The 11,818-nt window shown below is 40.1% G+C and overlaps 2 protein-coding genes across 2 annotated transcripts; both read left to right on the top strand.

The window, feature by feature from the left end:
- Positions 1 to 95: 95 nt before the first annotated feature.
- Positions 96 to 3,728, top strand: LOC306697279 (troponin I, fast skeletal muscle-like). The gene is made up of 5 exons (XM_079161094.1): positions 96 to 126; positions 1,104 to 1,232; positions 2,109 to 2,198; positions 3,249 to 3,425; positions 3,581 to 3,728. Exons 1-5 carry the CDS (start codon positions 97 to 99, stop codon positions 3,665 to 3,667), a joined length of 513 nt encoding a protein of 170 aa, XP_079017220.1. The 5' UTR covers position 96; the 3' UTR covers positions 3,668 to 3,728.
- A 1,463-nt stretch (positions 3,729 to 5,191) lies between these two features.
- aph1b (APH1B gamma secretase subunit) lies at positions 5,192 to 10,836 on the top strand. The gene is made up of 6 exons (XM_079166025.1): positions 5,192 to 5,482; positions 6,298 to 6,468; positions 8,621 to 8,694; positions 9,171 to 9,293; positions 9,451 to 9,578; positions 9,900 to 10,836. Exons 1-6 carry the CDS (start codon positions 5,370 to 5,372, stop codon positions 10,065 to 10,067), a joined length of 777 nt encoding a protein of 258 aa, XP_079022151.1. The 5' UTR covers positions 5,192 to 5,369; the 3' UTR covers positions 10,068 to 10,836.
- The last annotated feature ends 982 nt before the right edge of the window (positions 10,837 to 11,818 follow it).

Genomic DNA, 11,818 nt, shown 5'->3' with positions numbered 1-11,818 from the left:
CGGAGTGAGTCCTGCTCTGAACTGAGGAGACTTTATATGAAATCTCACAGAATCAATAATTCGTAATCATTTGTTTTGTTTCTCTCCAGGAAAAAGATGTCGTCGGGCCGGAGGAATCAGCTCAAGGTATAAGTTTATGCGTTGATGAAGGACAGAACTGTCTGTATTCCTAAACTAGACGTGTCGGGTAAAAAGGATAAACACTCTGCATGTTTAAAAATGTTCTGACTAATAAAAGAACTAATTAAACTATGACTCGTTAAAAAGAAGGAGAAGAATTAACCTGTTGATGAAAAAGTTGCAGCTGTGAAGTTTATTTCACTAACTGAGCACATTCATGCTCCATGACTTTAAAGATTAAAGGTCTTCCTTTGAATATTGTATTTAAACTGATGAGAAAAAATATCAGATTTTCTTTTAAAATTAGTTTTATAATGTTGATTAACAATGTCAGATTTCATATTTTACATCAAGGCAACAAAATGTGAGTTAAAGATGCTTTTTCCTTTAAATGATAAAGAGGTCATTTCATTTCTCCATAATGGTTTATATCAAGATGTTTTCTGGTAATAAATGAATAGGTTTATTACATTTGTGTGAATTAAATACTTGACAAATGAAAAGCTCAGTATTTTCTCATTTAATTAAGAACTTAAGTGCAAAAATATTCAGATCTTCTGAGGAGTTAGTGTTGTCTCGATGTTATGATTCCATTGAAAGATGATAAATCATCACATTGAGTTATCATCCAGTCCGAGAATAAAAACAATTTTCTGTCCCAAATCTTTTTATTTTCTGGGACAATGAGCGTTTCAGAAACGCTTTATTGTACATTTGCACATACAAGGAATTCTGCTTGGTGACGATAAACACAATGTGATAGTTCAAGATATAGTTTAAGAATCATAAATATTAATTTTGACAATATAATATGACAAACAAACAAGTTAAGAGCTTGTTAAAACAAGTGTTATTAATGGATTTCTGTTCTGTGACAAACTAACTAACTCTCTCTTCCTCCGCCTCCTCCTCCTCCTCCTCCTCCTCCTCCTCCTCTTCCTCTTCCTCTTCCTCCTCCTCCTCTTCCTCCTGCTCCTCCTCAGACCTTGCTGCTGCAGATCAGTGAGGCGATGCTGGACGAGGAGGCGCGGGAGGCAGAGCAGCAGAAGATCAAGCACATGGAGGAGAACTGCCCCAGTTTCTTCCTCCCAGGATGCATGCATGAGCTCCAGGTAAACCTCCTCCTCCGTCACCCTGGAGGCTCATGGAGGCCAGAAACAAACAAACATGGCCGATGTTTGTAGAGATTAATGCATCGCTGCTCTTTCCCCTCACATTTGAACACACACTATTTGTTTACCTTTTACAACAGCTCCCTTCTTTGCCACTGGTGCCTCAAAACAAGAATCCCATGAGAGCTCTTAACTGTTGAAGCTAAAATAACAAAGCCCACAGCTGTTCTCATGCCCTACTTATGTCCAATAAAGATGTGATAATGGGAAACAATGGAGCAGTCAACTCTATTGGACACATTTTTTCTCTTCTCTTCTATTATTGTATTAATAATTAGGCTTTTCCATGGCTCTCTTCTTTTAAGGGGAGCCACAGTGGAGATTTATGGCTCAGAATCGGAGAAAAAACTAATTTTTAAGATATGTTTTGTAGCAGTAGCAGTATTGCAGTACCCATACCTAGCAGTACCAGTACCTAGCAGTCGTAGTAGCATTACCAGTAGCAGTAGCAGTAGTAGTAGTACCAGTAGCAGTAGTACCAGTAGCAGTAGTAGTAGTACCAGTAGTACTAGTAGCAGCGATGACGTAGATGACAGTAGTTCTCCAGTAATATAAGTTTTGCTACATTGATTTTGTTGGTCCAATCAGACAGACTGAGAGGAAATGACAACAAGGTGAAGGAATAGCAAATGTGTGTTTCCTGTTTTGTATCAAAAGATAATTAAACAAACGGTAGGTGACAGAAAATTGAGATGTTGAGTAAACTTGATCCCCAGCTGAGTACACAGTTTCTACTGAAGGCTCATCTTCCTCTCTCTCTCTCCCTCTTTCTCTCTCCCTCTCTCTCTCTCTTTTCTGACTGACTACAAAAATCAGGATTTGTGCCGTAAACTTCACAAGCAGATAGATTTGGTGGACGAGGAGCGATACGACATGGAGGCCAAAGTGACAAAGACCAACAAGGAGGTACGTCGTTTTCACAGTTTCACTTCCTGCCACAGATCGTTTGGTACAGTAAAGATAATAATTATTTTTTGTATTACAAGCTTTCTGAAATGTTGCGTTTCAATGTGCAAATGTGAGAAATGATCTTATTTAATATGGATACATTTTCATATATTTGTAGAACATAAATCTGAACTTTAGATAAAGTCAGGTTCAAAAATTCTTCAAAAAAGGTTCTTTCATGTTGTTGACATATTAGAGGCAAAGGTTTCACAGAAAAGATTTATGAACTCTCTTTGTATCACTTCATAAATCAGAAAATACTGCCTTTTTCCCATGTTTTTATTAATTAAATGTATAAATAAGTCTGTGAATGCTGTGTGAACAAACCCCTCTGAGTTAACCTTCAGAACATAGAGAGGAATGAACGTGTAAAGTTTGGTGTATGTAAGAGCTGCAGATTTCTGGATCAGAGTCTGAGAACAAACTCATTCAGAGAAAACATCCTTTAAAGAGACGTTTAGTTCAATTACAGACGTTTAGAAGACTCTACAGGTGAATAGGGTCAAAACATGAACTCATATCACCATGAAACTTCACCACTTCATCACTCACATTAAGATGATTTATTGTAGTACAGGTTTTCTGAAATATGTTGTTTAAATATGCAAATGAGGCATTATGTAATGGTAACTGTTGGTGAATTTAGAAGAAATCTAAAGACGTAAACAGACAAAGTAGTAAAATAAACACATAAATGTGTATTTTTTATGTATTTTTTGTTTTTTTCCTTTAGTCTGACAGCAGATTTGTCTCCTCTTCACCAATATTATTTTTATTTCAGTGTAAAGTTTCAGCCGACTGGTTTAACAAATCGACAGGCTTTACATACCAACCGGGGCTGTAGGCCTTTACATTTGATCGTTGAATTGTCTGTCAATTATCGTCTCATAATCAAATAGTGGGTTTTTTTCATCGTGTGACAGAAACAAAGCACAATAAAACACAAGTTTAGACCATATCTCCTTGAAACAGACCGATTGGTCCGAGTAACTAAGTCTTCTCCGTCAGATCGACGACCTGAAGCTCAAGGTTCTGGATCTGAAGGGGAAGTTTAAGAAGCCGGCCCTGAAGAGGGTGCGGATGTCGGCGGACGCCATGCTGGCCGCTCTGTTGGGCTCCAAACACAAAGTGTCCATGGACCTGAGGGCCAACCTGAAGCAGGTCAAGAAGGAGGTGAAAGACGAGGTGGGTGCTTTCAGATTTCACATTCGACAATTACATTTATTTTTGGTTTGAATGAATCCTCTGATTGCTGTGGTTTCATCTCTGAAATCAAACTTGGATGAAATAAAAGCATTTATAGAACCCGTCTGCTTCTCTTTGCATGTGTTTCTTTGCAGGAGAAGCCGACGGGCGACTGGAGGAAGAGCATCGAAGACAGGGCCGGGATGGACGGCAGGAAGAAGATGTTCGAGACTGAGGCGTAAACAGCAGCGTGTTCTTCTGTGAACCGGTTTCATCCATTTCAATGTGTTGTGTGAGTGTATGTTGCTGGCAATATGTTTTATTGATAGAATAAATATATATCGTGTGGTGCTTTAGTCTCATGGCAATAATTTGATAAATTGTGAAATAGATGTTGGGTGCTCCAGAACACTAGTGAGTTCTACATGTGTAAATCAAGGTTACAATGTTTACTGAGGTAATCAAGTGGGAAGTAAAGTCAGTTTCTCATAGACCTCTGAACAGAAATGACCATATTTGGACTGAGGAGGAGTGACGTAGAGATGCCGTATACAGCTCTGGTAGACCTGTCGATCACAGTAATGTGAGAAAATGACTCTACTTCTCTCTTGATTTATTACCTCAGTGAACATTGTAAACATGAGTTTATGGTCTCAATCTCTAGTTTCAAGTCTTCTTCAATACAGCATGATGTTCATGTAGTAAATGATGGTCCATTTAGAGTCAAACAGACCATAAAACAGGGTATGCTTTAGGGCGGGGCTACACAGTGATTGACAGGTCTCGTATACAGCGTCTCTACGTCACTCCTCCTCAGTTCAAATATGGTCATTTCCGTTCAATGGCTGCAAAAAAAAAAACATGGCGACGGCCGTAATCCAAGATAGCAATGACAAACCGCCGAACTCGAGGCTTCATAACATCAGTCCACAAACCAATAGGTGACGTCCACTTCCTATAGACAGTCTAAGGTTACAACAACACTTCTTTTTGCAACCAGAGGAGTCGCCCCCTGATGGCCATTGGAGAGAATGCAGGTTAAAGGCACTTGAGCATTGGCTTCACTTTTCAGACCCAAAGTTGCCGCCTGGTTGAGTGGAAGCAGTTGTTTATGTAGAGAACTGTAGCGCCTCCCAGAGGGGAGGAGGACAAGCAGTCTGTGGCCGGCGTGAGAAGTGTCCTTGATGATGCTGCGGCCCTTCACAGACGGTGCTTTCGCTGGACGGCCTCCATAGCAAGAAGGGGAGAATCGGGAGGCGTTTGGCAGTTTTCACCTCCCTCTGCAGAGCTTTCCAATCCGAGTCTCTTATGGGCGACTGAAGTTTATAGTTTATCCACCTTTTATCAGACAAACAGGATTGATGGATCGGTCCTTCTCTAATTCACATGCAGAATGTGGCAGCTAATTAGCTGGTTGTTAACAGCTTAAAAATAGGGAAAAGAAGAAGGAGAAGCAATTTTTTTCCTTATTATTATTATTGTAATTGTATAAAAGTAAGCAGAATATAACTTCTTTATAGAGTCATGATTTTTTAAACAATATTTTTTATAATAATTATAATAGTATATAACAATAATAATAATTTATAATCATGAAAATATTATTGTCTTTGATGAATAAACTGTCATAAAGCCATGCTGTTACACGGCGCGGTACAGTAGCTGGCGGTATACACCTTTAACGTTGGTTTGTAGTCCGCCATTAAATTAAAGAAGAAGACGGTTTTTTTTCTACTCGGTCATGTGACGTCACGAGAAGACCATGTGACACGCTGGAGGAAGTAGAATGAACCAGAAATAAACCATCAACAACAACAGCAGCAGCAGGCTAACGGTTGCTAACGTTTTAAATACAAATATCTGTAAGCCGCGAGACACGGCGCTTCTTTCCGGTCTCGCGCTGCTGGCCGCTGATTTGCCCCCTTCTAGAACGAAGAGACCAAAATGACTGCAGCGGTGTTTTTCGGCTGCACCTTCATCGCCTTCGGGCCGGCCATCGCTCTGTTCTGGTTTACCATCGCACGGGAGCCGCTCAGAGTCATTTTCCTCATAGCCGGGTGAACATTTTAATCTTAACTCATCAGAAGTAAACGTATCGTCATCATAGTCATTGTGATAGTGGATAGAAACACACTCAGAACTAGCTATAGTTTGCTAGCTAACGAGAACGCTATATTAGCTAGCTGCTACTATTAGCTTCCATTTCGGACATCTTTTGTTAGGTTGTTCCTCACTAGTCACACATTAAGTCAACACTAATCCGTTTGTAAACTCTCGCACACACATATATACAAATAAAAAATACCAGATACGGTAACTTAAATATCTACATTTTAGAGCCTAAACGTGATCGGATCCTAGCTTATCAACCAAAGACTAGCTAGCCAACTAACGGCTAGTTAGCTGAACACTAACTATATGATATAATGTGATTATATAATGACATGCAATATAAATAATGTATAGAATATGATCAGTGTGACATGTAAACACTATATATTATATAGTAGATTAATAGTATCTATCGGGGAGGATGTTGTATGGGATAAATGAGATATGGTATAAGGTGAAAGCTAGTAACATAACTATATATATATATGTGTATATATATGTATATATATATATATATATATATATATATATGTATGTATGTATGTATGTATGTATGTATGTATGTATGTATGTATGTATGTATGACTAAGGCTGCGTATCTGTAGAAACATTCACAGCAATTTGTGACAAAAAAATGTATATAAAATAACAGTTATTGGACTGAAATCAAAATACAGAATCCATTCAGGAATCATTTAATTCATGTCACACCTTTACTTCTTCTTCTTCATATAACTAATCGTGTTTATTTCCCCCTCAGAGCGTTCTTCTGGCTGGTGTCTCTGCTGCTGGCCTCTCTGGTTTGGTTCATCTCCGTTCAGATCAGCAACAAGGACAGCGCCGCTCAGCAGAAAGGCCTCCTCATCTTCGGCGTGGTTCTGTCCGTCCTGCTGCAGGAAACCTTCCGCTTCGCTTACTACAAGCTGCTCAAGTAAGTTCTCACAGACTCACTTCTTCTAAAGTCTGTGAGGGTTTAGTTCTGGCCTCCTGTCAAATCATCCAGTGTTGAGGTTCTCTCTCGCAGACATTTTGAGCCCTTTTTAAACACTTTCTGGAAGTCCGCATTTCTGCAGACTCCGCCTAAGGGAATTACCCACAATTCATAGCAATTTTACATGAAACACGGGGTTACCAGCTGAAGGCTGAGACATGAGAAAAGTAAGGTGAACAAAGAGGCATATTTAGTTTACAGGCCTCCAGGCTTTTCTTGAATAACTCTGTATTCAAAGTCATTGAGCTATGAATTGTGGGTAATACCCAGGAAAAAGTCTGCAGAAATATGGACTTTTTTATATAAAGGGCTCAAAATGTGTATTTTGCAGACAGAATACAATAAATCAACAAACTGATAATAATCATACGTTTTATTTGTTTAGCTCTTTAAAAGGTACTCAAAGACACTTTACGTGCAAAAAAACAGAAACGATAGAAGCAATTACAAAATAAACAAAATAGATGATAAAACGATAAGGAACAGCATATAAACATACACAACTCATGTTACAGGTTAAAGACGCATCCAGATACAATTCATGCACAATGTAGTCGATGAAACTGCGACTTAACGAACGAAAGCAATTTAAAAGATTAAAACATGTTTTAGTTTTGTTTTCTAACATCTCTCTGCTGCTGTCGGGACAGTAGTGTAGTGGCTCATGATGTGGAACAGCAGCCACTAGAGGCCGCTGGAGTTTAATCATGTCGCTCTCATCCTGCAGTGAAATGAATGTATTGAGGGACAGTGTGTTGCTGTATTGGTGCGTCTGTAAAGGACCACACTGCATGTTTTCAGACCTTCTACTACACACTCCATGTACTCGTATAGTTCCTGTTGACCATTTTGTGTTTTAGTGATGTAATCTATCACAGTGCACATATAATCAGCTGTTATTGGTGTTATATCTCTCAATCTGATGATTATATTTTTGATTAATCAATTCATTTATTTGGTCTATAAAGTGTAAAGAAATGTAAAACGGTTTGTCCGCCCAAACCTGAAAGATTTATGAAAGTTTATTCTCATCAAAAACAGAAACTCTGCAAATGTTCATATTTTAGAGGCCAAATGATTTTTTATCCAAACAAACTTCAATTGTGTAACTAACAACTAATCCTTTTATCTCTTAAAAAGTCTGTATTTTATAATTAAAGTAACCGTATCTGGACTTTAAGTCAATGCAAGAGTTTCATACAGGAGAGAAACCGCTGGAAACCAGCTGTGTGAAGAACAGCATTCTTTCTAAAATGATCAATGTTAGTAAAACGCGTTCAATATGTGATTCATTTTTTAGTATTTTTGAAATGAACCCTTCAGAGCTCAACCACCTGAAGCACACAGAGAGACTCTTGAGTTTGAAATGTTCAGTTTGTTATTTAAACATGAAGTTTGTGTTCAAGGTTTCCCTCCTTTCGTCATTCTCTGTTTTCATTCTTATCGTCTTCCTCTGGCCGACACATATATTTCTAATTCATGTCGTTGTTTACAGCAGACGCTGAAGCGCTGGTGAGGGTTTCTTGAACTGCGTAGAGGTTTTAGCCAGCGACAGAGTAAGGTCTGCCGGGCCCTAAATGATCAGAAGTGAGAATAAAAACAGCAATTAAAACCTTCTCCGGATGTGTTCGAGAGCAATTTGTCAAACAACCGCTAACGTTCTATTTCTCAGCCACTCAAATGTTAAGATTTCCTGTTTCTATATAATACTAAAGTTAATATCTTATAATAATATCATTAAAGACGTCCAGAAAATAACCGGTAGATTAATCAATAATGAAAATCTAATTGTTAGTTGAAGCCTCTCTCCCCTTTCAATGTTGAAATAAAATGATTTTGTTAATTTGGGATTCATTTACTCAAACATAACATTTTTGTTGATCAAATAGTCAGAAAAAACAGGAAACTGCATACATTTCAGTAAAACTGTGTGTGTGTGTGTGTGTGTGTGTGTGTGTGTGTGTGTGTGTGTGTGTGTGTGTGTGTGTGTGTGTGTGTGTGTGTGTGTGTGTGTGTGTGTGTGTGTGTGTGTGTGTGTGTGTGTGTGTGTGTGTGTGTGTGTGTGCGTGCGTGCGTGTGTGTTTTCTTTTAGGAAAGCCAATGAAGGCCTCCTCACCCTCAGTCAGGAGGAAACCATGCCGATCTCCATAAGGCAGCTGGCCTACGGTACAGTTAGTCTGTTTTTAACTTCATTACGTCTCATGTTTGCATTCCAGCTTCAACTGCACGGTTAAATAGAATGTGATATATTTTAACCAGTATTCAAGGTGCACCAAACCGATTTTACACTTTCATTTAGTTGACTTTGTCATGGGAGTAGTATTAGTAGTATTAGTACTACTGGTTTATTTTATTTTGTGATGGAAAGCCTGTGTTAGATGAATGGGACCGGGGAGGAAAGATCTAAAGCAAAGTCATCATTCCACGGAATAAAACTTAGTTTTTAAAGAGTAACTGCACAATTAAACATTTCTTAAGATATAATCTACTTGTTAGAGCTGTACTTTGACTAAACGCATCAATGCTCGTGTTTAAAAACAAATCGTCATTTCGCTGTTGAAAATGGCTCAAAGATGCCTCGACCGTGTCCGGGACCAATGAAATAACAGAGAGCTCCTGTGTTGTCCTTGTTGTGGTCTCAGTGTCGGGCCTCGGCTTCGGCTTCATGAGCGGCGCGTTCTCGGTGGTCAACATCCTGGCGGACTCTGTGGGTCCGGGGACCATCGGGATCCACGGAGACTCTCAGCACTACTTCCTCTCCTCAGGTACCGACGCAGTCAACAGCTGAGACTTGATGTCACCATGTACTCATTCATGCTATCTAGTTGTTCCCACCCATCTCCTCTGGGTTAGCAACAGGAAAGTCAAAGACAAAGGAGGAATCAATCCTGCAACGTGTCTCACTTTCCTCTCTGTGTTCAGCCTTCATGACGATGGCCATCATCCTGCTCCACATGTTCTGGGGCATCGTCTTCTTCGACGGCTGTGAGAATCGGCGCTGGTGGGCGGTGGCTACTGTCGTCCTCAGCCACCTCCTCGTCTCCTGTCTGGTGAGTGTTGCAGGTCAAGTGACGAGGTTGCTGGTTGCTAGCAGGCAGCAAACCTCCGGTTCTGAAGAGTGAAGCCAAAGCTTCATGTGTTAAAGCTGCATTCTCTCTAGTGCCCACCAGGGGGCGACTCCTCTGGTGCTGCCAGTCTCCTCCTCCATTTTTACCCACGCAGGCTTAGAGTAGCCTGTGCAGAAATGTCTGTAAAAACAGGAAATACTTCAACTTAAACCTCTAAAAAAGAATATGGAAAGGGGGCATTAGTGTGGTTCTGTAGCTGCCGGACTCCACTCATGTCGGTATGTTTGTCGTCTTCTCACGCAGACCTTCCAGAACCCCGAGTACGTCGGCAGCCTGGTTCCCACCTACGTCATCTTGTTCCTGATGGGCGTCTGGGCCTTCTACTCCGCCGGAGGCTCGCTGAGGAACCTCAAACTCTGCCTCACCTGCAAGGACACGGACTTCCTGCTGGCCAACCACCGGCCCAGATAACGCAGCAGCACGCCACGGTGTGCAGGACTCTATCCAAAGACCGCCGAGTTCACACACAAACACACACACACTGAACACACATGTACACACACACAGACACACAGAGAACATACATGCACTAAACACACACACACACACACTGAACACAGCACAGAAGCAGCGTTAACCTTCTGTTCGTCTGCTGTTTAAACTTAAACGTTTCTCAACATGTTAAATCTAAAAACACAAAAGTAAAAGTGATGATTTTGGTTCATGTTTTTTTTTTGTATGATGAGGTTCAATTATAAAAACACAAAATCTTCCCATGTGGCTGAAAGTGTCCGATGTTTGTCTCCTGATGCTCTAAAACAAGTAATTCATTTGGCGGCGCTCTTGTCATTCTGTACATATTCCATCTTTTTCTGACGGCCATCTTCTTTGTGTACATATTTATGATTTTTACAATCCCCAGTGTGTAGATAGATATCTTTTAGTCTGTTTAAAGAACTTTCCTTTGATTTCAAATGAGATTTACAGAAGCTGAGTGTTTATTTAGTTTAATCTGTTAACTTGAGCTCTTGAGGCATAAAGATGACGTCACCGTGACTTCCTGTAGTTGTTTTTATTCCATGCTTAGGATGCGCCGATTGTGAAATTCTGGACCAATTCAATGTTGAAAGATAACAATTTGGCAGATTGCCGCTGTTTTTGTTGTTGTTGTTGTTTGTTCCCCATTTTGTGCCTGGAATACAAAGACATTTTCATCATAAAAGAAAACTGTTTTAAAGTCCTTCAGCCGTCTTCTAAATGTCTGAAACAACCTTTCAAATGAAAAAGACTTTAAAACAATACGTTTTTAAAAGCCTTTTTCAGCTTCTACACAACAGCACTCACACATCACAGTACAGCTTTCTACAGAGGCCGAGTCATAAAACACACGGCTGACATGTTAACAGCAAACACTCTACTGTTTGTTTCAGATCGGCAAATAACCGTCGCAATGCGGCGTAAAATGTCTGAAACACGACAGAAACACCAGTCAACGTCAGCTAATCTACTGTTAGGCCCAGTCAACGCGCTGAATATCAGCCGACACCAGGCGGCAACCTCCGGTTCTACCGAGTGAAGCCGTAAAGAAGTGTGTTAAACCTGCGTTCTCTCTAGTGTCCACCAGGGGCCGATTCCTCTGGTTGTATAGAAGTCTATGAGAAAATGACTCTACTTCTCTCTTGATTTATTACCTCAGTAAACATTGTAAACATGAGTTTATGGTCTCAATCTCTAGTTTCAAGTCTTCTTCAAGACAGCATGATGTTCATTTAGCAAATGATGGTCCATTTAGAGTCAAACAGACCATAAAGCAGGGTATGCTTTAGGGCGGGGCTACGCGGTGATTGACAGGTCGCTACCAGAGACGGATACGACGTCTCTACGTCACTCAGTCCTAATATGGTCACTTCCTGTTCACGGGTTGCAAAAAACAAAGATGGCGACGGACAAAACTCGTGAGTCTTCAAAATATCAGTACCCAACCAACGACTACGTCCACTTATAAAACAGTCTGAGGTCGATACTGATGATCTGTGCATCTAATGCTCGAGTATTTATTTATCTCCCTCCTCTCTCTCTCTCTCTCTGTCTTTCTCTCTCTGTCTTTAACATTGTATCATGTATCATTTAACATTAACACCTTTAACAGTAACGTTGAGTCTGTATCCTTTACAGTTTTTAACTATAAAGGAAAGCTCTCATTGTATATTTATTTTGAAGAG

This window comes from Pholis gunnellus, assembly GCF_910591455.1.
Source record: "Pholis gunnellus genome assembly, chromosome: 1".
In the NCBI taxonomy this organism is placed as follows: domain Eukaryota; kingdom Metazoa; phylum Chordata; class Actinopteri; order Perciformes; family Pholidae; genus Pholis; species Pholis gunnellus.
Note: the sequence above shows the minus strand (reverse complement) of the source record. Positions and strands in the feature narration are given on the sequence as shown.